Raw genomic sequence first — 22,673 nt, 5'->3', positions numbered from 1 at the left:
TGATGTGTCTCCCAGAGGACCTGAACCATGGTATTTGCTGCATGATTTGATGGGTTAGGAAATGTATTAAATCTCTGACTTCTTTGTGTGTGTGCAAAACCAGTAAAACTACAGAAAAATACAATTGTTAAAATATATAGGAACCATAGCTTCTTTGGGGGTGCTGTTCAATTCCACAGTAAAACTATAAAGATGTTTTTACTATGTTGAGATGCAAAAACAGAACAGTCTCAATGGACAAAGTGCAAAGTGCTCTGCTCTGTTATCCACATAGAAAAGAGACGAGAATTGCAAAAATAATATGGATGATTATCGAAATAACTTTATTTTTTAAACATTCACTTCACATCTTTTTCATGTCAGTAAAAACAGCGATGTTTATAAATTTTGGCCCTAAACTTGAAACCTTTGTCAAGACCTTTTTTCTTTATTGCTCGATAAAATTGCAGGTCTACTATTTGGCCACAGTGTGGCAGCACGTGGCTCCTTCATCTCACACATTCAGTGTATGACCAGCGTTAGAAGAATGCAGCCATACAGGCTTACACCTACTGCAGGTGTGTCCGGGTGTAGACTGTTCTGCAAAAATAAACCATCAAACCCTACAGCTAACAAAACGTTTGGAATGCATCTCAGGGGAACTCTAATCTTGGCAGAATCATATGTTCTACATACTGAGGCCATGTTAATTAATTAATAACAATTAATATGGATATACATTCACATTTTAAACATTGTTTAACTTAACTCATCATTCGTTTCTCTAAATACATTCGATTTCCATTTTTTGTTTGAAGAATTACTGGCAAAAATGTTCTATCAAACAGGTTAAAATAACTTATTTTATTGTCACATTCTGCAGTTGGTAAAACCATTATTTTTTCCAGAGGCACAAATATTCACAAATAACAATTTCTAACTAAAAGGATGTGATATCACAATTCACTACCTCAAAAAAGCTGTTTTTTCTTGAAATAAATATTCCTTAAACAGGTTTAAAAAATATATTAAAAAGAAACTAAAGCTTCCACCATCACCACACTGCTGTCGTTATATGTAGAAAGACCTTCTCAAGTGCTAATTGTAACCACATTTTATGTCTCAAACAGTTATACCAAACTATTCACAAATCATCAGCACCATCAGAATGTGTAGCAGCTTTTCTTTTTTAAAATATATTATTCTGTAAGTGCAAATAGAAGTCATTAGGTCACAGAGGACGTGCTGAGAGGACTGCGTTCAAACAGAGGAACAGTAGTTTACTGTGTATTGATAAAACTGTTTGAGAGCATGAAACAAGTTCAGGTACAACATGTAACTAAAGGTTTTTATTGGTTTGTTTGTCTCATCTGCGCAGCATTTGAGAAGGTCTTCATAGATATAAATATGGCAATTATCTTGTTCCCTTCATTTCACTTAAATACCTTAATAACAATATTAGTTACCACATAATAACAAAAAACAGTTTAGCTCATCAGGCTTACATTTGTTGCCTGGTACAAAGTGTCCCGTTATTACTTGAGGTCCCGCAAGAAAACAATGTCGAGATGACTCTCTTACACAGATAAACCTGACAGTGAAACATTTCATTAACGCATCACTGTCGATGGCGATGTTAACCAAACCATTTACTTTCCCGACTCCTGAAACCACATCCACGTACCTTTGACATGCATTACGCTTGACCTCTGCTTCAACATGGCACTGTTTTCTGCCGTCATGTCACAACCATGTCTAAAAATCTCACCATAACTGTTTTGTTCATAGCTCTGTTGTTGTTACTACAGAGTTTGTACTGGAGGAGATTTGCTGCCACTCTGAGGTCTTCTCCCAGATGAAAGCACAGCTGGCTATGGTGCTTTTAAGAGGCTGGGAAAAAAAAGCGCTTCATCAGCTTTGGCACTTTTCTTTGGTTTTCAGTTGAACCCAGTGCCTCTGATACCTCCTTGCCAGTGCTACATGTTTCCACACAGATAACAGTGGTGTTGTCCCCGCTTTCCTCCCCAAGTCTCTCATGACTGCGGTCCTGCCAGGCAGCATCCCCTGAAAACACTCCACAGAATCCCTTTATGTTGCTTCTTGGTGTTCAGAAATATATCTAATGTAGATAGTAAAGTGAATGAGATGGATGAATTGTACCCTTAAATAATACAAAAACCCCAGAGCACCGAAATAGCACCAGAGCATCATAAAGGGAGGCTGGTTGTGCTGGCGTGAAGTTTCTTTTAGTCTCTGATGGAAAAGAGGGGCAGGTGTCATTTCTCGGTGACTGCAGCAGCCATGGGGGTGCGTATGGTCCCCCGCGCTGTGGCCGCCAGCTCCTCGATTTCTGCATTCAGCCGCCTGATTACCCACTCCATGGCTTCACGGCCCTATGGGAAAACAAACATAACATGTTAGTACATAACAAAGAGAGTCACATAAATCTGAAAAGAAAGGACAAGAAGTCTTTGCAGCTGCTAAAGAAGAGCAACATTCAGACAAGCATGCCCACTTCACACGGCAGGGTGTGTGGAGATGAGAAAAGAAACCAGGATTTGGAGTAGTCTCTTAAGCATACTCTTAAGATTTCTTTTCCGCTTGGTCCTTTAAATTTAACTTAATACATAATTGGACACTAAATGGACTTTGCTGTCTAGAGCTGGCAGGGTGAGGTCTCTTTAGTTATTACATGACAGCATAAAAAGATAGCCTGTATTTGATGCCTGGTACAGAGTGTCTTGTTCATACTGATGTTCGTTGAAGAGATGGTACCGTTACACAACTCTGGTCAATCTTTAAGGTATATTGAGTGAGTGTGTTACCTCGATTTCAATGATTATCGTGTTATAATCTTCTATGATAGCAACTGGAAAAAAGACTGTATGACCTAGTTTGTTTTTTGCATACCTCAGCCTAAAGAATGAAAAAAACAAACTGTGTTTCCACCACACAAACTATTTTTCTCTAACCTTTTTGTAAGTTTTGTGTATTTTCTTGCGAAATATCAGATACCTTTTAGTTTCAGGCACTGTAAAAATGCGTCATGTAAGAAACAATGTGAAATCTATTCATTTCAAATGCTACTGTGCAGTACAGTCCCGACTTTTTACAATTGTTATTTTCATCATTCTTTAACTTATTTGACAGTTTTTGCTGTCCATGTTCCTAGATGTATCTCAATTTCTGTGCAGTACACTGAGAGCAATGTAAACCAAAGTCTCATTCTTTGTATGTGTTCACATACTTTGCCAGGAGCCAATTCCGATTATGTTTCTGATTCAAAACATCATAAGTTACCCTTAAGCTCAACTGCTCACAACTTTTGTCCACACTTAAGGACTAGAAATTACTTAATTTTAAGAGATCACAAGGATAAAAGACAGTTTTTAGGGATCTCTTACCTTTCCAGCGTTGGCAGACATGGTGCTGGCCATAACTCCCTCCAAGTAACTGCTGAGACTGACTCCTTTCACAGAGATGATGGCCTCCTGAGTCAGTATTGTTCTAGAGTTGAAAGGAGTTAAAGTAAGAAAAAAGGACATAGTCAGAAGGGCTGAATGCTTCAAACATCTTTGAAAATAAGTTATTTAAAAATCACTACTGTGTGAACTTACTTGTCTTTATCCTCAGGGTGTGGTTTGTATGTTAACTTTTCATCCACAGATACCATGTTTGTGAAAGTGATCTGTAGAGGAAATATCACATGAGACAAACTGGATGATGTAAAGTCGTGTAATGTCTTTTTTCACAACCAATAGTGAGGGCATGTTAAAGCAGCAACATGAAGGTTAATTGTTGAAATGTGAGCCATTGACTTGTGTAACGAGCAAGACTTCATTCCACAGAGGAACACTAAGCTCATGTGTTCAGGCAAATGAAAGTCATGCAGGGTGCATCGCGACAGGACATGGTTGTTATTGGTTGACACACACAAAATAGAATATGTTCCGTCAACAGGTGAAATGGTTTCATAAGAATGTGCACCGTACAAAAAACTAAGTAGTTAAAGAGTCCCCCTCTTGACAGACATAGCATACACACTTTGACAGTTAAACTTCAAAATTGAAGAAGAAGACGAGAGGGTGTTATATCATATTTGTACTCACGTTTGTGGACTGCAGCTCAAATGTCTTCTCTTTGGGATCCACAATCGAGTGCTCCTGAATATAAGTGTACGATCGCGAGTTACCAATGATCTGCAGACAAAGACAGAAACACACATTATTATTAAAATCTGAAATTTTTCCTGCAGATGATACATAATCAGTGATTCTATTTGAGCAGCTTTTTTGCCTTGGAAATGGTTCATTTATCTACTGATTAATTTACTTTTCATGCATTTATTTTTGCCCTGTGTCTGGTTGTGCAGCCCTGCAGCTGTTGACCTTGGCTTAATTACCTGAAGTGAAAATGTTATTTTAAATGATCTGACTTGATGTTGATTTGTTTGTGAACACTATTTTTCTTTCTTAAACACAGCTGTTGGCAGGATGCATGGGGACGGGATAATCTATCCAATTGTGGCTGTTTAAGATCAATAACTGTGGTGAAAAAAAAAAAAAAAACTACTTCACTACAGTATGGTCCCATCGGACGACAAAGCAGCTTCTCTCCTCAAGCTGTAATTCATCCTTCGCACTCTTATATCTTTTCTATTTCATGAGTTATCTGATCTGGATAGTTCAGAATCCAACCCGGTGACAGCATTAATCATAACTATATAGAATTGGCTGATCTTCCAGCCGATTCCTAGTCCTGTTCACTTACATAGGTCACATAGAGGCAGCAGTATTAAATTTAGATTCATGACCAGTTGTTTTCAGTGGAAACTCACAGTGCTTACTGATACTACAGTTGAACTGTGCGTAGGTAATCGCCATCTGTCATACTCTCTATGAACCATAACTTTGTTGAATGGAATCACACAAATCTTTTGATTTGATGTTGTTTACCTTATTCACATTCAGAATCTTCTGTTGATAAGACACTTCTTGTAAGTGTATTTTTTACGGACTTCATGAAAATTAAAAAAGGAGACTGTAAAGATTGACGTCTGTTTGAAGTGGCTGTTGCATCTGACTTCTTTACAACTTGAGCTGTAGCAGTTTTCTGTCATTCAAACAACATTAACATTCAAGTGTGTTCAGATTTATGGTCATAATTGTCAAGTCAAATAAGACTATAAACCATAATGCACTGTTTTAATTAAGTACAGAGGTATATCAACTGTGAGACGTCTTCATGATACACCTGGTTTACGCACATACACTAAGACTGAGGAGTGCTTTGAGACAATCTGATTAACAGTTACGATAATATGCTATCAATCACTTGGACTGTCAGTGCCATAGACTGCCCTTGGAATTAAAGGGGCTATTCATAGACATCGTCACTGACTACAACTCTGTCCTCTGACATCCAAGCAAAGGTCATTGCTAAAGAATACCAGCTGATTGGCCAATGTTTACACAGGCTTAAACATGACTGAGAAGCAGGATATTATCTCTCTCCAGCCTTATCATTACCAGGTTCATACAGTCAAAAGAATGAGGGGAAAAGTTCAAATGACATGTTGCAGAAATCCAGAGGTCACCTTCGTCACTGCTCTGCGTTCCAGCGACCTCTAGTTTTAACCGAACCAACAGAGACGGAAAGTTACGTCACATGCAGTCAAGGGTTACATCTAAGGCATTACAGAAATGGCACTACCGTGTTCTGTACAACACGAGCCGTGGCACACAGCCATAAACTCTCATGGGCTCCAGTATCCACCACTGCTGCTGCAGAAATAGCCTTGTGGGTTTAAGGTCACGCTGGCTGGAGAGTATTAACTAATCTCCGGTGGTTAAATGACTAGGGTAAAACTGGATTATTGTGTCCTGATTTATGGTTTGACTTGACATTTTTTAATCACAAGTACATAGAGAACGTACAGATTTTGCATTTTTCACCATCTCATAGTACTTTGATTGAACAAAGTGAAGCAGTCAGACCACAACCACAAACTTGCCCTTTCTGTCATGAGTTTCTCCGTTCAGAGTCACATGCGTACATGTGAATTCAACTAAATGGTTGCAACAGCAAATCTTCTGACATTTAAGCTAGACTGCTGACAATCACGCTGACACAGTTTGGGATTTGCAAACTCACAGATTTCACTATAGATGGAAGGCCCCACTCTGTGCTGAGCAGCCTTTTACTGTGGAGGCGTCCCTGTTTGTCGATGTCTCTGTCCAACACATCCACTCCGATCACACTTGGGTTCATAGGGTTGGGGTATTTCTGCATAGCAGCCTTGGTCACCGTCTCCCAAGGATGGCTGTTGAAGGATGCAGAGAAACAAAAGGTATTTATAAAAACCTTGCAAACAAAAGTCATACAAATGAAAACACTCTGACAGTCACTTATAACGTTGTACATGTGTCTTTGGAATTAAATGATATTTTCTTTAAAATGTCAAGAAAAAAATGAAAACAAAAAACTGCAATATCCAACTGGACTATTTTCATGAGGTAAGCGTGACCAGTTGAATTTTGAGGTACTTAAATGTTTCATAGTCCCCTGAAATTGTGCCTCACTATATTTCAGAGGGAATTATTGTACTTTTTACTCCATAACATTTATCTGACACCTGTAGCTGCTGACATACAGCATAATGCACCGTTACATTTTAACAGGATATAAAATTGTTCAAATGAGCTTCACTTTGACCAACTACAACAGAAAAATGCTACCTAAACAGTAATGTAAGTGTTGTAATAATATATTAATACAAAAAAAACAGCTTGAAACCTACAAGGGCCATGTTTTGCAGCTAATAGTCTTACTTAAAATCTAAGTACACTTTACTGAGCAATACTTTCAAGTAACATTCTCAATGCAGCACTTTCACTTATCATAGCATACTTTTATGGCATACTGCGACAAGTTCTATATTTTTACACCTACAAACACCTACTAACTAAGGGTATAACAGCTTATCAAATTCAAACTCAAACTCACGTATTACAAAAAAAAAACAAAACCGACATTTCCAAAGTACTCTTTTAATTTAGCTGGGTCCCAGTCCTCTGAATGACAGTCCACATATTTATTTTTTCCAGATTTAAGTAAACTGGTCGACGTGAAAGGAAATTTCCTTAATTTCTCGTTAAAATCCAGGACGATATATTAAATCAGGATGATTTTTAGTATCTAAAAGTAAAAATGGCGCTCATTTGAACGTAGTGGTGGATGGTTGCCACGGAGACAAGTGTGCGCGCAGCGTAGTCCCAGTGACGCAGGCGTGAGCGGTAAATGTAGGGGAAAGGTCGCGTGCTGGGGGCTGGCCCTGACCGGCTGATTACGCAATTTGACAGCTTTTTTTCAGCATCCACACACCGACAGTAAAACATTCACATTTGATACGTTTAACTTACAAGTTTTCGTTTCTTAAAACATGCACGTTTAGAGGGGTTGTGAGTGCCTCCCCGCAGTGTTAATATATTCAAACGCAAGGCGTTAAAAAAGGAGGGAAGTCTGGCTCTGAAACACTAACGTTACTAGCTTCTAGTACTAGCATGTTAGGTAACATAGCAATGCTAAAGGTGTAGTTAGCTAGGAGTTTTTGCGGTTCAAGTATTCTGCCGTAAAACCATGTGAATACTGTTCGCAAGGTTAAATGCGAGATTACCTAACAGCCAGAATTAGCTGGCTAGACAGTCAACATCTGACAGATGGACCTTTAAACACATGTTAACCGGATTAAAAACGAGTCTATGTCAGCTAAGTAGACTCCTTACTTGAAGATGTGCTCCGAGGTCCAGATCTTCATGGTTCAACTCGTTGATGCCGGTGATGCAGGTCAAGACGAGGAGTGGACTTTGCCGGTAGGTGGTCACAATCACACTGACTGAAATCGGTGAACCACGTTCAAAGACAAGCGCAAGTTAGTCTCCTCCCACTGTACCAGAGCAGTCACATGAGGAGCTTTAGTGACGCACTTCCGCTAGTCCGTGAATGCCGCATGAGTCCATTGACACTGGAGGCAGCTGAGTGAGAATACCTAACATTTAAAACAGGGATTACATAAAACACACAACTGAAGATAGACAACCATATGACTCTAGCTCTTCACTTACTTGTCTAGCATGTCGTGTGTTTTCTTTATGGCTCTGTAACCTGTAGCATGCGGATATCAGCCGTTTAACCTCTGATGTTGTTACACAATTCATCTGACTGAAGGTTGAAAGTTCTCCTCTGCAACCTTGGAGGAGTGACAGACAGCAGGCAGTTGATGCAGGATCAACTCAGTGGTCAAATATTGATGGAAATCTTATCTTTATTGTAGTAAAAATCGGTGTCTGTGGGTTATCTGAGTGCAATAATTTATTGCCTTTTTATTTTAACCCTCTGCTGTTAGGTTGATGGAAACCAACTCTGATGCTATTCAAACAATGTCTGCAAGGAAAATCAGGATTTCTGATTAATCTGAGGGATTTTGAGATTATTCACCTAATAAGGCCCTTATTAAGCACTTAATATAAGATGTTTAATAACATCAATTACTCTATAAGTGTTAATAATAGTGCAATATACATGTTTACTGTTGGACTATAAGACAGTTTTTTGTATGATTAAAACAGGTAATTCAAATTATTCTTACTTTGGATCCAATACCAGCAAAAAAGCACATGCATGTTAATAGGTGCATAGTTAACTGCTAATAAATGCATAATAAAGTATATTAATCCTTAAAAAACAAAAAAAATAATAGATGAGTTAATTTAACTCAGTTGATGTTTTTGAAATGCTATAAGAAAGTCACAAGGCTTTTGTTAACGCTCTTGAGCTTCTATTAAGAAGTTTCTTGTAGTGCTTATAAATGTCTGGAAATCTTATGAAAAATGTGTTTATTTTGCTATCATTAGTCTTATTTATGTTATTAAGCATCTTGTAAGAACTAAATTAAACTTATGCTCTTTATTAGAAACATTTTTTTTCTTGTGAATTACTAAATTAAAAATAATTTACTTCTTTTGGAGTCTACTGTCTTTGGTGGAGTGGTTGAAATAGTCATTATCTAAAGACATACGCAAGACGTGACAAGGGGTCACAGGGGGTCATGAGAGGACATTCGAGTCACTCTCTACTGAAATTGTCGGTCTGTTGCGTAAGCGCTGGCTTCTCGCCCTCATCGACACCTTGTAACTTGAAGCAGATTGGCCTCTGTCAGGTAGTGTCAGGTAATCTGGTACTTTAACCTATATTCACATGTAGGTTACATGCAGTATGATCTCCTTTATCCCCAGTCTAGTCAACTGTATTGCACTAGTGCAGGGACATCTCCATGTAATGTGTGCTTATCTCAGAGTGCAGATACTGTGGCCAAGTTACATGTAATCTCTATGGCCCAGACTCATAAATGAGCGGGAGGAAACAGCCTTGTGTGACAGCCTTGTATGGTATCACTATCACGATGCTGTCAGACTGCTGTCCATCATAGCAGCTTAGTTTAGTTAGTTTAGGCCAGTTCAAGTTCAACTGAATGAAACAGAAAAGTATTGAGGTGTTTTTGTTGTTGTAATGACACTTAGACTCTTTGGATTCACTGTTTTTAATTACCGTCATAACTCAGATACAAATCACTGAATGAAACATTTGCTATACGTCTGAAAAAAAAAAAGATCAAATAAACAGTGTTAATATCACAATTTTGTTTTTTTAGCTGTGGATTATATAGAGCGAACATAATGACTTACAACTTTATATTTACATTAATCTAAATTCCCTATGATTTTAAATTGTTTAATTTCTAATCCTTAAAAAGTAATATACAAGCTTTCAATGTGATTGAAGCGTACATAAAAGACAATAAGCACTATTTTTTTAAACACATTTAATCCAGTAAAGACTACATCAATCACTGGCATAAATTAAACTACAAAATAAGAGTTCCTTTTCAGACCAAAATTCCCTCAACAATCAAACCTACACACCACACTGTATACCCTTTGTCTTCTACTCATCTACAGCGTCTTTGCTCATTTCCGTCACTGTTTCCAGTTTAACTTCCATCCGAGAACTGACTTTTGTTGTCGCTGGTGTTGAGGGTTCCTCCTCTTCTTCATCCCCACCTTCCCAACCCAGATCTGCTGTGGCATCTTGGTACTGCTGGTACTCTGACACCAGGTCGTTAAGGTTGCTCTCTGCCTCGTTGAACTCCAGTTCATCCATACCTTCCCCTGTATACCAGTGGAGAAAAGCCTTGCGTCTGAACATCATGGAGAACTGCTCGCCTACACGACGGAATATCTCCTGAATGGCTGTGTTATTTCCGATGAAGGTGGAGGCCATTCTGAGGCCTCGCGGGGGAATGTCACACACGGCAACCTTGACGTTATGGGGGATCCAGTCCACAAAGTAGTTGCTGTTTTTCTGCTGCATTGCAAGCATCTGCTCGTCTACCTGTTTGGTAGACATCTTGCCTCTGAACATGCCAGCAACTGTGAGGTAGCGCCCCCGCCTTGGGTCGCATGCCGTCATCATGTTGCGAGCATCGAACATCTGCTGGGTGAGCTCCGGGACAGTGAGGGCTCGATACTGTTGACTGCCACGGGCTGTCAGGGGCGCAAAGCCTGGCATGAAGAAGTGGAGGCGGGGGAAAGGCACCATGTTGACAGCCAGCTTCCTCAGGTCTGCGTTGAGCTGTCCGGGGAATCTCAGAGAGGTCGTGACCCCACTCATGGTCATGCAGACCAAGTGGTTAAGGTCCCCGTAAGTTGGTGTGGTCAGCTTCAGCGTGCGGAAACAGATGTCGTAGAGGGCCTCGTTGTCGATGCAGAAGGTCTCGTCTGTGTTCTCCAGGAGCTGGTGGACAGACAGGGTGGCGTTGTATGGCTCCACCACTGTGTCGGAGACTTTAGGGGAGGGCATGATGCTGAAGGTGTTCATGATGCGGTCTGGGTACTCCTCTCGGATCTTGTTGATGAGGAGGGTTCCCATGCCAGAGCCGGTGCCACCCCCCAGTGAGTGAACCAGCTGGAAGCCCTGCAGGCAGTCACAGCTCTCACTCTCGCTCCTCACCCTGTCCATCACCTGCTCCACCAGCTCCGCTCCCTCTGTGTAGTGCCCCTTTGCCCAGTTATTCCCAGCCCCTGAGTTCCCTATAACACCAAAATGAAAGTGCGTAGGTTAATCTAATTGTATTACTCGTGAAGAGAATTACTGGAGAAAAACATAGAGTATAGTTTGCAATGATGAAAGCATGAATCACAAAAGTTGTCTCACCATGGATGAAGTTGTCTGGCCTAAAAAGGGCCCCGATGCGGCTTCCTCTTACACTGTCCATTGTGCCAGGCTCCAGGTCAACAAGCAGGGCCCTGGGGACATATTTACCACCTGCAAACAGAATGGAAAGGATTTACGGAAACAGCAAGACCTGGTCACCCTAAAAAAATTGCAGCTGTTAATGAACAAATTACAGTCAATATCCTGTAACTACTATATTACCAAATGCCTCATTGAAGTAGACGTTGACCCTCTCCAGTTGGAGGTCGCTATCGCCCTCATAGTTGCCCGTTGCATTGAGCCCATGTTCGTCACTGATCACCTCCCAAAACTAGAAAGACAAAGAGGGAAATCATTGTAATATGGAGAAAACTCAAGACATATTTTAGTTCAAGCCGAAGCAGAAAAGACACAAGAGGTGAAAGGTTTCCCCAAAATATTTATACACAGACAATAATGTCATTTTTTGATCCAGGACTCTGTATAGGTGCTTTCTCTCAAGGAGATTTTTTATGCAGTTGTGCAGAGGTATACATGTTGCAGCCCAGCCACCAGAATAAATTGTTGGCATTCTATGTGTCTGCAAACCATGGATAATTTAAATGTGTATGTTTACTTTAAAAGTGAGCGACCACTTTCTGAGATGGCATTTAAAGCGAGAGAACACCATTCGAGACAGTGTTTCAAGAGAGAGGTCGGCATTCAAGAGATGGGTTTTAAGCATGAGACCACTGTTCCAAGCAACATTTCGCACAGCAGACCACTGTTAGAGATGGTGTTTCTTGCAAGAGACCACTGTATTTAGTTTTAAGTGAGACATCTCTGTTTGAGACGCGCAAAAATGTACATTGCCAGCATTTATTCTGGCAATTGGGTTGAATATTTTTATCTGCGTCTATCAGACCGTCAGTCCATGTGTTACACCAACTCTTTCTAACATGAGTACATATTAAAATGCATCGCTGCTTCTTGCAGTGCAGCAACTCATGATCTTGCACAGCCCAAATGTCCAATCCCTGCAGTACACCATTAAAAGACTAATAAATAGTTTGTTGGTTTTTAGACCACCGCATTTTTCAATTTCAGAATCAGAATCAAAATTCCTTCATTTCTCCCACCAACAGGGACATTTCTATGTCAATTAAAAAAAAAAAAACATTTGGTTTTCTGTCAGCTGTATTATCTTATAGTTCCTCTCACTTGTTTCATGGTAGCTATGATAAAAATGTCCCACCCATGCCAGTCTCACGTTGGCCCTTATCTTTTCACTGAATGCTTGAGAGGGAACACCCTGTGTCACTCAAAACTGCTGCTGGCACAATGCAAAGGAACAGCGCATGTCAAAATATGCATCATCAGTTAAATTGAGTGAATTATTGCTTTTTTATCATTCACAACATTGACGCAACTTAAATATATGAGCTGAAACATTTCCTCATTTTGTCGCTGCTAAACAGAATATCAAGCACATTTTCATTGAAACAGTGAGCTTTTATTACAACAGATGGGTCAGTGAGATTTTGAAAAGCCAAAACATTATATTAAAATTTTCAACAAAATAAGGCTTAATACACATTGTCATTTTTTTTGTAAAATAAGGATTTTACTTTATTACCTTTGAGCCAATCTGGTTGCCGCATTGTCCAATTTGGAGATGTACAATTTCACGCATGATGGTCAGGCTACAGTACACAGAGCAGCTGGGAGTGTCCGATAGGTTTGAGTTCTCCAACGAGTCTTTTATAGAGAACTGGAAGTGATGTCATCAGTGATGTCAGGAAGTCTCCCCAGTTTGTAATTTGTGAGGGGCCTGAGGGGCCTCTATGTAATCGCTTCATTTTTGTATGAGGTAGTTGACCATATTTGTATACTCATAGGCAGGCTTGTATCTTCCAGGGAGCTCCCTTGTGTTTCACTGTATATCTGTATGTGTCATTTTGTTTGTACACTGTATTCAACAAAATGATGTGACTGCATTTAAAAGACTTGTAAATAGAAAAAACTGTGGAAACTTAGTGAAAAAACTTCAACTTCATCAAATTTGTTTTGTTAAGATCTCATAAATTAATGAATTATCATCTGCTGCATATAGAGGCATTTGGTGCAATGATGCACAACATAACACCATTATTATTCAGACTCTGTATTGATAAAACACGTCTGTGAGCTGTACCAGTGAGACCAGGAAGGAAGTGGAGAGAGGATGAATGAAAGTAGTGTGCTTCTCTGGGCAGTGCGAGATAACACCCATTTGATTAACTACACATTATATAAGACCACACACACACACACACACACAAGCAAAACATCAGACATGTTATTGATGGGATGGACTAGTTTTATATGAAAACACATTTGAAATAAGATTGTTATCTTACAATTTGCTGCGTTTTTCGCTGCAGAATGTTGACAACATCTTATACTTTCCTTTACTGGAGATCCAGATGTTAAAAAAATCATCTGCTTTTACATTTTCAGCCACTACAAGTGAGTGTAGGTGTAATAATGATGGACTTAAATGTTGAAGCAGTTGGGAGATTATACATGAGAGATGCTACCATCTAGAGGGCTATTAAAGGCATAACATGATATCAATGGAGTTATTTATAGATAAGCAAGCTGATTTATTAAAATTCAGCATTTCTGGTTTCTTCTTTAAGGGGCTGATAAGAATTTACAGAGAATCCCATTAACCAAATTGATATATTGGTGTAACAATACTGCAGAAAGTATTTACACATTTGGAGAAACAATATGTTACAATGTTTCAATATTTTTAACAACATTAATGTGTTTGTAATGTGGTTAAATGTCACACAGGCTATACTTAAGTTATTTTATATGTTGCTATAATACGTGTATTTTCCACCAAGAACTTTTTTTTCAGTGTCTAAGATGCAAATACACAAATGTTGAGTGTCCACAGGTTTACCAGTGGTGGTGGAATATGCACTTAGATTTTTTAAATGCAATTAAGTAAAAATACACACATTTCATCAGGGCATTTTACTGTTATAGCTTTGTGCAGTTAAGTTTAGTCCTGTGGTCCCTAATAAAGAGACACATGATAAATACGAGATGAATTAGATAATTATGGTAGAAAATAAGAAAACAACAATTCTGGCACTCAAATTTGTTATATGCTCTTTTATGTCTGGGTGAAATATTTGAGTTTTACCCATAAGGCGATTTTAGAGGGGATGTGGAAGGACGCCATCCCCCTTGTCAGCAAAACGACCGAAATGCATCCCCCTGTTAACCTGCAATCCACCTACTCCAGTTCCTTATAGTAGCAGTGAGGGCTCAGAGACAGAAGGGCTGTTTAGTCAAATATGTTAGTCTAGTCTCACTCACTGAGCCTTAATCTGACTGAGTTTTGTGTAAATCAGAATCCAAAGCCCCAAACATAACAAAAAAAAAAACAAATAAAGTTTCCTCCCTGCAGGTGAATTAGATGAACTGGATTCATCCTCGAATTCTGGCCAAAAAAACCTTCAAAAATAAGTTAAAATTGCCAACAAAATGTGAATAAACAGCAGTATTAACCTTACGGTGTATGCATTATGTTCCAGAGATGTCTACTGAAGTGAGTATGCTTATCACCTAACGATCGTCCTGGACCAAAGCTTACTTAGCAGCACTTAGCAGTCACTCTGGTGATATGCTGCCCCCCATTTGGTTTGAGTACGGTAATGCTAATTCTTACATTTATTAAGATTCAGAGATTCACAAATTACGCGCTGGTTTTACCTGTTCGGGTATTCGACAATGGTCTCAAAAGTTTAAAGGGGAAATGTCTCTTTTGTGGATAGAAATGTGACAGAGCTATAACTAGACAACAGGTAACAAACCTTAAACAACAGGAACAACTGGTTATATATTTACCATTACATGATATTTTGTAAACTTAATTATGGATTTTTATGTTAAATATTAATCCTAAAGGTAACGACAGCTGTCAATAACAATAATTACTTACAAAACTGTTCAGGTGTTTTACAGATAATGAAGACTAACTTCCTAGTCTGAGTACACAAACACCACAGTAGTACAAGGTGAGGTCACAGAAGTACAAGGTGATGTCACAAGCCAGGTCAAGTGTTTGTTGTTCTGGCAGATATTAATATTGGCTTGAAACTGCTTCAGAGGTGTAACCATTACTCCTTACTTCTCCAGGTGTCTGTTGGGGTTCATTAGAGCCACAGTAGCATTTAGTTGTTATTGATGACCTTTATATGTTTTGCCCTGAGCTTCTATCCCATGCCTTTTGACGCACTCAGTGAGGGAGGTGTGTGTATGTGTGTGTGTGAGTGTGTGTGTGTGTGTTTACGTGCCAGTCCGTCTCTTTGTCTGCTGCATACTGTGTCTGTGGGTGGACGGTTTGTTCAGCTACAGGGGAAACAACAGGGAAATAAACAGCAGATCAAGTTAAATTAACTATAAATGTACCATTTGATAATGATGCTTATGTAAAGTTTTACTAAAGTCACCACTGATTCACCAAACTTACTGTACTTAGTTGCTTGGTCCAAATTTGTTGCATTAAAACATTAAATAGAAAGCAATTATGGGACTAGGTTAAAACACGAAGTTTAGGACTTGGACTTGGGACTTGTTGGTCCCTGGGACTTGAAACAGGTCTTAATAGCCTGAGACACGCAACTTATTGTGACTTGCAACATGGATTTGTCCCTCCTCTGACAGGCCCTCATGTCCTGCATGGAACAACTTGACTGACCAGGTTTGGTGAGCAAAGTAACCTTCATTTTATTGTTACATTTGTGTTATGTGAATTTACAGATTTTACTTACAAATGTGGATTTTTTAAAAATTTAATCTTATATAACTTAATGTGTATGTTTCCTGTGTTATTGATTACTACCTTTGACTGGATAGGTAGATATTCACTTTGCTTCAAAGAGGGCGCCTCTCCCCTTCTGTACCTCTGCTTCATGACGCTCCGGGCAATCATGTGATCCAACCCTGCTTCATTCCAGATGCGTCAAGCGACAGCAAGGAGGAAACCGGAAGTACTCTGATATTAACTTCAACGTAAAAGCACCACATTTCTTTCGCCTTGGTAAGTTAAAAACGGTAATTATTCACGGATTTATTGTGTTTGTTATCTATTCATATGTTTTGTCTTGAAGTAAAAATATTCACTGTGTTATGACTAATATGTTATTTAAGAGTAGACTACTCACAAAACATTATAGTCATGGCATGGAAGTTTGTTTATAATGATTTATCTATTACTGTACCAGTAATATATTTTTATTTAAAGTTAATGTATTATAAATATATTTTTTTTGGTAAATGGCATTTTTTAATTGATCCTAAATGTTTATTCATACATAGCATGACCAACAGGAATTATTTAAAGTAAAAGTTTATAACAATCAAGGTTATTGCTGGGGCAAAATATAAAACAATATGTATAAAGTTTGTGGGTTGGGGACTTCGCCACTGGATTATTTGCAGGCATCAGCGTGGAAAGTAAATACCAGGATACTGAAATACGGTTTTGAGGTAGTTCCTTTCTCCCTACTTCGGTTCTGAGGTAAACTGTCATTAAAAAGCGGTCATAGATGTCATTTATTGCTTAAGAAAAAACAGTCGTTTCTACTCTTTTTGGCTGTTGAGTTGACCTGCTTTGAAAGGCAGTCAGGTTTTAATGTCTATACTTATCTCATAAACTTTCATTTACTGTAGTGTATACATATATACTCTGCATATACATATTATTGTTTTTATGGTTTTGATGTTTTTATTCAATCTTATTTATGAAGCACCTTGTGACCGTGCTCTGTGAAAAGTGCTGTATTAAGTAAAATGTACTTACTTTAATTTAATTTAATTTTGTTTTTGTTATAACCATTATACCTTTTTAGATTTGTATCGTTTGAATTATTATCATTATTGTTAATATCATTTAAGTGAATCTTACTTGATTTACTTGTTTAAAATCTATTTTTCTGTGCAACATCTTATTTTATCTTTATATTTCATCTTTTTGCTTGTTTTTAATCTTTATTTGTCTTCTATTGTGTTATTGCTGATATCTTTAATTCTTATCTTTTATCATTTTATTGCTTGTTTTATAATTTAGTCTTTGTCTTTTATTATTTTAACTATTCTACTACCCCTCTACTACAATGGTTGTGTGTAAGTCTCTAAACCCATTTTCTTAACATACCATGTTTTTGTAAAGCACTTTGAATTGCATTTTGACTTATTACTTTATATAAATAAAGTTCGATGGATGGATTGATTTTTTCTGATAAAGCACATATATTACAAAATGCACAAATATTAATATCCTTATAGAACGCAGGTCAGATCATCCCAACCACTGTGTGAGCATCAACTGTGCTATGGTTCAGACTTTTATTGTGAAATATTTTAACCGGAAGTGTAAAATGTCGTCTGGGGGAACTTGACCACGACTCTTCGTTCCCAGGGTTCCGTGAGAGCCGTTTGCCCCACCCCACCTCTTCAACGCTATCTATCTCAATGTACAATTCTCAGAGAAAAAAGGGGGCAACAATAATTCTGAGTAACACCGCAAAGAAACGATTTTCATCTCCCCGACCGGTTCATCGGAGCGGGACGCGGGCCTCTAGGCGGTAAAAAAAAAAAAAAAAAAAAAAAAAAAAAAAGAGAGAGAGAGAGAGAGAAAGAAAAAGAAAAAAAAATGAATGCCTCGCCGTCGGACCAGTGATTGAAAACACCGCGGTATGTTCATGTATCATGCACATGTAACCATAATCTACCCCACGGATTCAAAGGGAATACAACAAGCCGAGAGACCTGACAGCGGGCTGTACCTGCGCCGAACGGGAGAATAACGGAGGATTCTTCCAAACCCAATATCACCTGGATATTGCGATACATTCAAGGACATCCAGCTGCCACACACAGAAAAAAGAAAGAAGAAAACCGCCTTTTGCTCGCTCGGAGAGGCTCTCCGATGTGAGGAGAAACACAAATTAACGTTACAGAGAGGAAGAAAAGGGACGGAGAAGGGGCCTTTTTTTTTTCTCCTTTTTTTTTTGGTGGGGTTCTGGTCAAACCCCACTCCGACGAGGCTTGAGCACCACCACCAGCAGCAGCATCTGTTGACGGGGGGAGAGAGAGAGGAAATAATCTTGACATCGGCCACAAAACAGGATATTATCGATAAGGTCGCAAAACATCATCATCATCATCATCATCAGCGACGACAACGAGCCTTTTTTCCTAAAGAGAAAAAAAAAGAGAAATGTTATAATGTGACGGATCTGCGATAGAGAGGAAAAGAAAGCCCCGGTGTAAAGAAGCCTGATGATTCACATGCCGTCATTTTAAGAGGAAATATATATTTTTTAAAATTATTTTTTGCTCTTCTTCTTCTTCTTCTTCTTCTTACTCTTCTTCTTCTTCTTCTCACCCGCCCCTCTGATGTGCTTTGGTGGAGCTGGAGAGCGGATTTCAGCAACCTTGTAGTAGTAGTAATAATAATAATAATAATAATAATAATAATAATAATAATAATAATAATAACCTAAAAGTATCATATTTACGAGGAGGAGGAGGAAGAAGAAGAGGAAGAAGAAGAGGGTTGTGAGTGGAGATGAATTGAATGGCAGTGTGAGATATCTGCCGAAGATGGGCTCCGGAGGAGACGTTTGCTGAGAACAGTTCAACATAAAAAAAGCGTGAAAATAATATCTTTTTAAAAAAAAGAAAATTGCATTAAATGTTGTTGTTTGGTTTGGTTTAAACGCAACACATCCAAAGGGGGGAGAGAGAGAGAGGACCACTGTACGTTTTGCAAGGCTGGAGATTTCACATTCAGTCTCATATCAATGTTGATGACTTCATTGCGGATTTACAGTGAAAAACACAAGAATCGAGCGTCTGAGAGGGCGGCATCGTAGCTCTGCTCCTCTACCTTTTTGTTTGTTGGTTGGTTTTTTTTGTTTGTTTGTTTTTATGTTGTGGAGAAATCACCAGTAAATAGCCACATCCATCCATCCATACAGAATTGTGCCAAAGCCCCGGTGGAGCCCCACCGTCTACTACCTGACAGTTCAACATCTGTTTGCAACTGCATCTGGCAACATAAATGTCACCTATTTTGAGCCAGGTGTTCCTCTGTTGGGCCAGTCTTGGAATTTAGGATTGATTTTTTTTTTTTTTTTTGTACTTCTGATCAACACCCTCCCTTCCTCCCTCACTACCAACCACCCATTCAACCCTGCCTCCCCCCTGAACCTGAATCACTGGGGGTTTTTTTGTGTATTTTTGGGGGGGAAGATGGGCTGTCTTGGTAATAGTAAGACTGAAGACCAACGAAATGAGGAGAAGGCACAGAGGGAGGCCAACAAGAAGATAGAGAAGCAGCTCCAAAAAGACAAACAGATATACCGGGCCACTCACCGGCTACTACTACTAGGTAGGTTGTGTGAAATGCACTGTGTGCCATGTGTCCATTTTGTCCTTAAATGTATCATTCACCTGTTTATTCAAATATCATATCAATGGCTTCACTGAAAAGCTGCTTCATAGCACCAACAAATGATGCAATGACGTGATGTCACTACACCAGCCGGTTGACAGGGTCCACTGTCAGGCCTGTCTCCTGATTATGGAGCATGATCACAGGACATGTGAGAGATGGTAGACAGACAGACAGACAGACAGACACACACACACACACACCATTTGTTTAAAAGGCAGCATGCAGAGGCTGGGAGGCCACTGATAGGCATTGCATGCACGGTTGTTTCTCTTCCCCACATGAGAAGAGGCACAGGACGGCACACACGGAATCGTTTATGATGTGTACATTGTGTCGGTACCCTCACCTTGAGCTGTTTAGGCCTATAGACTGCTCGCTCACCTTTGCGTGTTCCCCGTCCACGCAAGCCAACCTGGAAATGTATGTTCTCTAATCAAGCTTGACTTGGTTTTTAATTCAGAGACATGATTCCCTGCTTCATCGTGGAGGCCTTCAATTCACGATAAAGCCTGAGAACCTTGAGGCCAGCGGGGCTAGTATCCTGCTAAGCTTCTGGGAGTACGGAGAGAAAATTAGGATTGCTATTAGGATTAATAGTAGGATTACTAGCCTCCCCTGGATGACTGTCCCGTTCATTCTAATCTAAAATTGATCCTAGATTTGTTAATTTACACTTAAGCACTAAATGGCCGGCCTGTAGCCTACAGCTCCCTTGTTTCCAGTCGTGGACATGTTCTTTTTACCTCATTTTCAGTCTACTATGATGGACACGTGTAGGATTTCTTCTAGTTGTTATTCAGATTTATGGGGAGTGACATTTTATCGATACTTCAAAGTACTTAGCCGGGCCCGACAGGTTTCCTCTGTCTGCCCTGGGTGACATTTCAGTACTGCTAGAAGAAATAAAACATTCAGGCGGCACATCCTGAGCTGATCTCATCAACCTCATTCCTGATGCTCGGAAACCCTCCTCACATCTGGAAGCCTAGGTGGAAGAAGGAATCGGATCTCTTAGTAATAAGAGCACCAATGTAGCTGCATAAAAATATTTCATTACATGCCAAATTCCTCATCCGTCATATTACCTGCAGCAGTTAGCATTTCCCTCTCGTAGCTGGTTGAGGTGGAGCCGTCGTAGCTGCTTGACGACAAACAGCGAACACCCAAACAAGACATGAAAAGTTTGGGCAACCTACTGGGGTGATCTTTAACAATGCATTCATTTCATAAGCTTATAATATAAACCTGAAACCTAACTCGCAACCACAGCTGTCAAGAATACGTAGTGAGGTTAAAAAGTGCATATTTTATTTACCTCTGAAATGTAGTGAAGTAGAAATGTTATAAGCTAGCTTGATACAGTAATACTCAACTCAATTAGACAACAGTACTTGAGCAGATTATTTCTGACTCACCTTGCCCTCTGCTTGGCTGTTTCGAAGTCTCACCATCATGCTCGGCTCAGTTGAGTACGGATGGTGCAGATGAAAGCTCGGGTTTGTGATTGTGGACAGTGTCCTCGGTGTTGAGGCAGAGTGGAGAAACAAATCCCCGAAGTTCAAATCAGTTATGGATCAAACTGAGCTTGTAGCTCTTGAACGCCATCGCCATCCTGGATTTAGGTATCCAGCGACGAACCATCATCCACTAGTTTCAGGTGGATCTGGATGTTTTTTGATTAGAGTACAGCTCTTAATCAACATTGTCTGACTTATTGTTTCTGTTCTCTTTCTGCTTTCAGGGGCCGGTGAATCCGGGAAAAGCACGATAGTCAAACAGATGCGAATATTGCACGTAAATGGCTTCAACGCAGAGTAAGTGTCGGTTTCTTTCATGGATTGTGATCACACACACCTACAGCACATTTGATCACACAGTGTATCAGTGAAGAACTTACGATTTAAAGGTGATGCTGAAAGGATCAGTTACGATAGTTGTTGACCAAACACCTTGATGATGTGCTGATGTTTCGTGCATGACTCTGTTGGTGCATTCACGAAATACACATGAAATGAGTTTTGGCAAGCAGTTATAGGGATTCACTGTCCGTTTCCTACAACAAGATTATTAATTGATTAGGAACCATATCAACAACAATGTGTATCAGAAATGATAGAGGTGAAACAAAGAGTTGATTAGTCACTGGACAGAAATTTTGTCAACAACTACAACCTCTGTTGTTAATCAGTTACATTTCTCAATCAAAACTAATCCAATATTCTCAGGTTACAGCATCTCAAATGCTCGGATTTGCTGTTTCAGTTTGTTTATACCTCATTTAGTCAGTCGGTATCACATTTACTTCAGTTTCTTTGGTTTTAGGACATTTCGTCTTACAAAACAAGACATTTCACGAATCTGCGAAGAGCTTTTTTCCACTTTTTCCAACATTTCGTGATGAAGTGATTCATTGATGAATTGAGACAATAATCAGTTTAATTCCTGACAAGTGATTAAATGATTTGTAAGTTGCAGGTCTACAATAATATTAGAATAATCCAGTCCTTAATAATATTTTACTTTCATTTTCATAATAACAATAAGCGCACATAGCCAATCCCACTGTTCATGTGACTTGTAGTTAGCTACAATATAGGAGTTGTATTTTTAAAATGAAATATTTTCTAGCCTTATTTTTTAGAAATGGAGCCATTAATGGATTGGTTATCAACTGTCAATAGGCATCTATTTTGATAAGCGATTAATCGGTTTGACAATTTTGTTTAAGGGAAAAAAAATATCTGAATTCTTAAATTTGATTACTTTCTGGTTTCTCTTTTCTGGATATCTATGGGTTGTGGACTGAACGAGACATCTGAGGACGACATCTTTGACATTTTTCACCATTTTTTGACATTTTATAGACCAAACAACTGATGGATGACTCATGAAAATAACCAGCAGATTAATCAACAATGAA

At 39.1% G+C, this 22,673-nt stretch overlaps 3 protein-coding genes across 5 annotated transcripts in view; 1 reads left to right on the top strand and 2 right to left on the bottom strand.

Moving 5' to 3' along the window:
- Window positions 1-300: 300 nt before the first annotated feature.
- On the bottom strand, window positions 301-7,923 carry prelid3b (PRELI domain containing 3). Its single transcript, XM_037101782.1, has 6 exons — window positions 7,764-7,923; window positions 6,133-6,301; window positions 4,089-4,178; window positions 3,597-3,667; window positions 3,384-3,486; window positions 301-2,372 (listed from the first exon to the last, which is right to left on the bottom strand). Exons 1-6 carry the CDS (start codon window positions 7,793-7,795, stop codon window positions 2,256-2,258), a joined length of 582 nt encoding a protein of 193 aa, XP_036957677.1. The 5' UTR covers window positions 7,796-7,923; the 3' UTR covers window positions 301-2,255.
- Window positions 7,924-9,844: 1,921 nt separating this feature from the next.
- LOC119021084 (tubulin beta chain) lies at window positions 9,845-15,610 on the bottom strand. 2 transcript variants are annotated; one of them, XM_037101061.1, is made up of 4 exons: window positions 15,585-15,610; window positions 11,473-11,581; window positions 11,251-11,361; window positions 9,845-11,126 (listed from the first exon to the last, which is right to left on the bottom strand). In XM_037101061.1, the coding sequence occupies exons 3-4, from the start codon at window positions 11,309-11,311 to the stop codon at window positions 9,982-9,984; spliced, it is 1,206 nt and encodes a 401-aa protein (XP_036956956.1). In that variant the 5' UTR covers window positions 11,312-11,361; window positions 11,473-11,581; window positions 15,585-15,610; the 3' UTR covers window positions 9,845-9,981. The 2 variants fall into 2 exon arrangements, with proteins under 2 accessions (XP_036956956.1, XP_036956955.1); XM_037101060.1 differs by lacking the exon at window positions 15,585-15,610 and adding an exon at window positions 12,866-12,968.
- A 371-nt stretch (window positions 15,611-15,981) lies between these two features.
- Window positions 15,982-22,673, top strand: part of LOC119021085 (guanine nucleotide-binding protein G(s) subunit alpha-like) — a 35,811-nt gene continuing 29,119 nt past the window's right edge. Inside the window, exons 1-3 of one of the 2 annotated variants that reach the window (XM_037101063.1) lie at window positions 15,982-15,996; window positions 16,147-16,330; window positions 21,495-21,567. In XM_037101063.1, the coding sequence (XP_036956958.1) occupies window positions 21,533-21,567 (35 nt within the window). In that variant the 5' untranslated portion in view covers window positions 15,982-15,996; window positions 16,147-16,330; window positions 21,495-21,532. Of the gene's footprint in view, window positions 15,997-16,146; window positions 16,331-17,710; window positions 19,688-21,494; window positions 21,568-22,673 lie in introns of those variants that run through there. The other variant, XM_037101062.1, reaches the window with a different exon arrangement.

The sequence above is a fragment of the Acanthopagrus latus genome, chromosome 6 (genome assembly GCF_904848185.1).
Source record: "Acanthopagrus latus isolate v.2019 chromosome 6, fAcaLat1.1, whole genome shotgun sequence".
In the NCBI taxonomy this organism is placed as follows: Eukaryota; Metazoa; Chordata; class Actinopteri; order Spariformes; family Sparidae; genus Acanthopagrus; species Acanthopagrus latus.
Note: the sequence above shows the minus strand (reverse complement) of the source record. Positions and strands in the feature narration are given on the sequence as shown.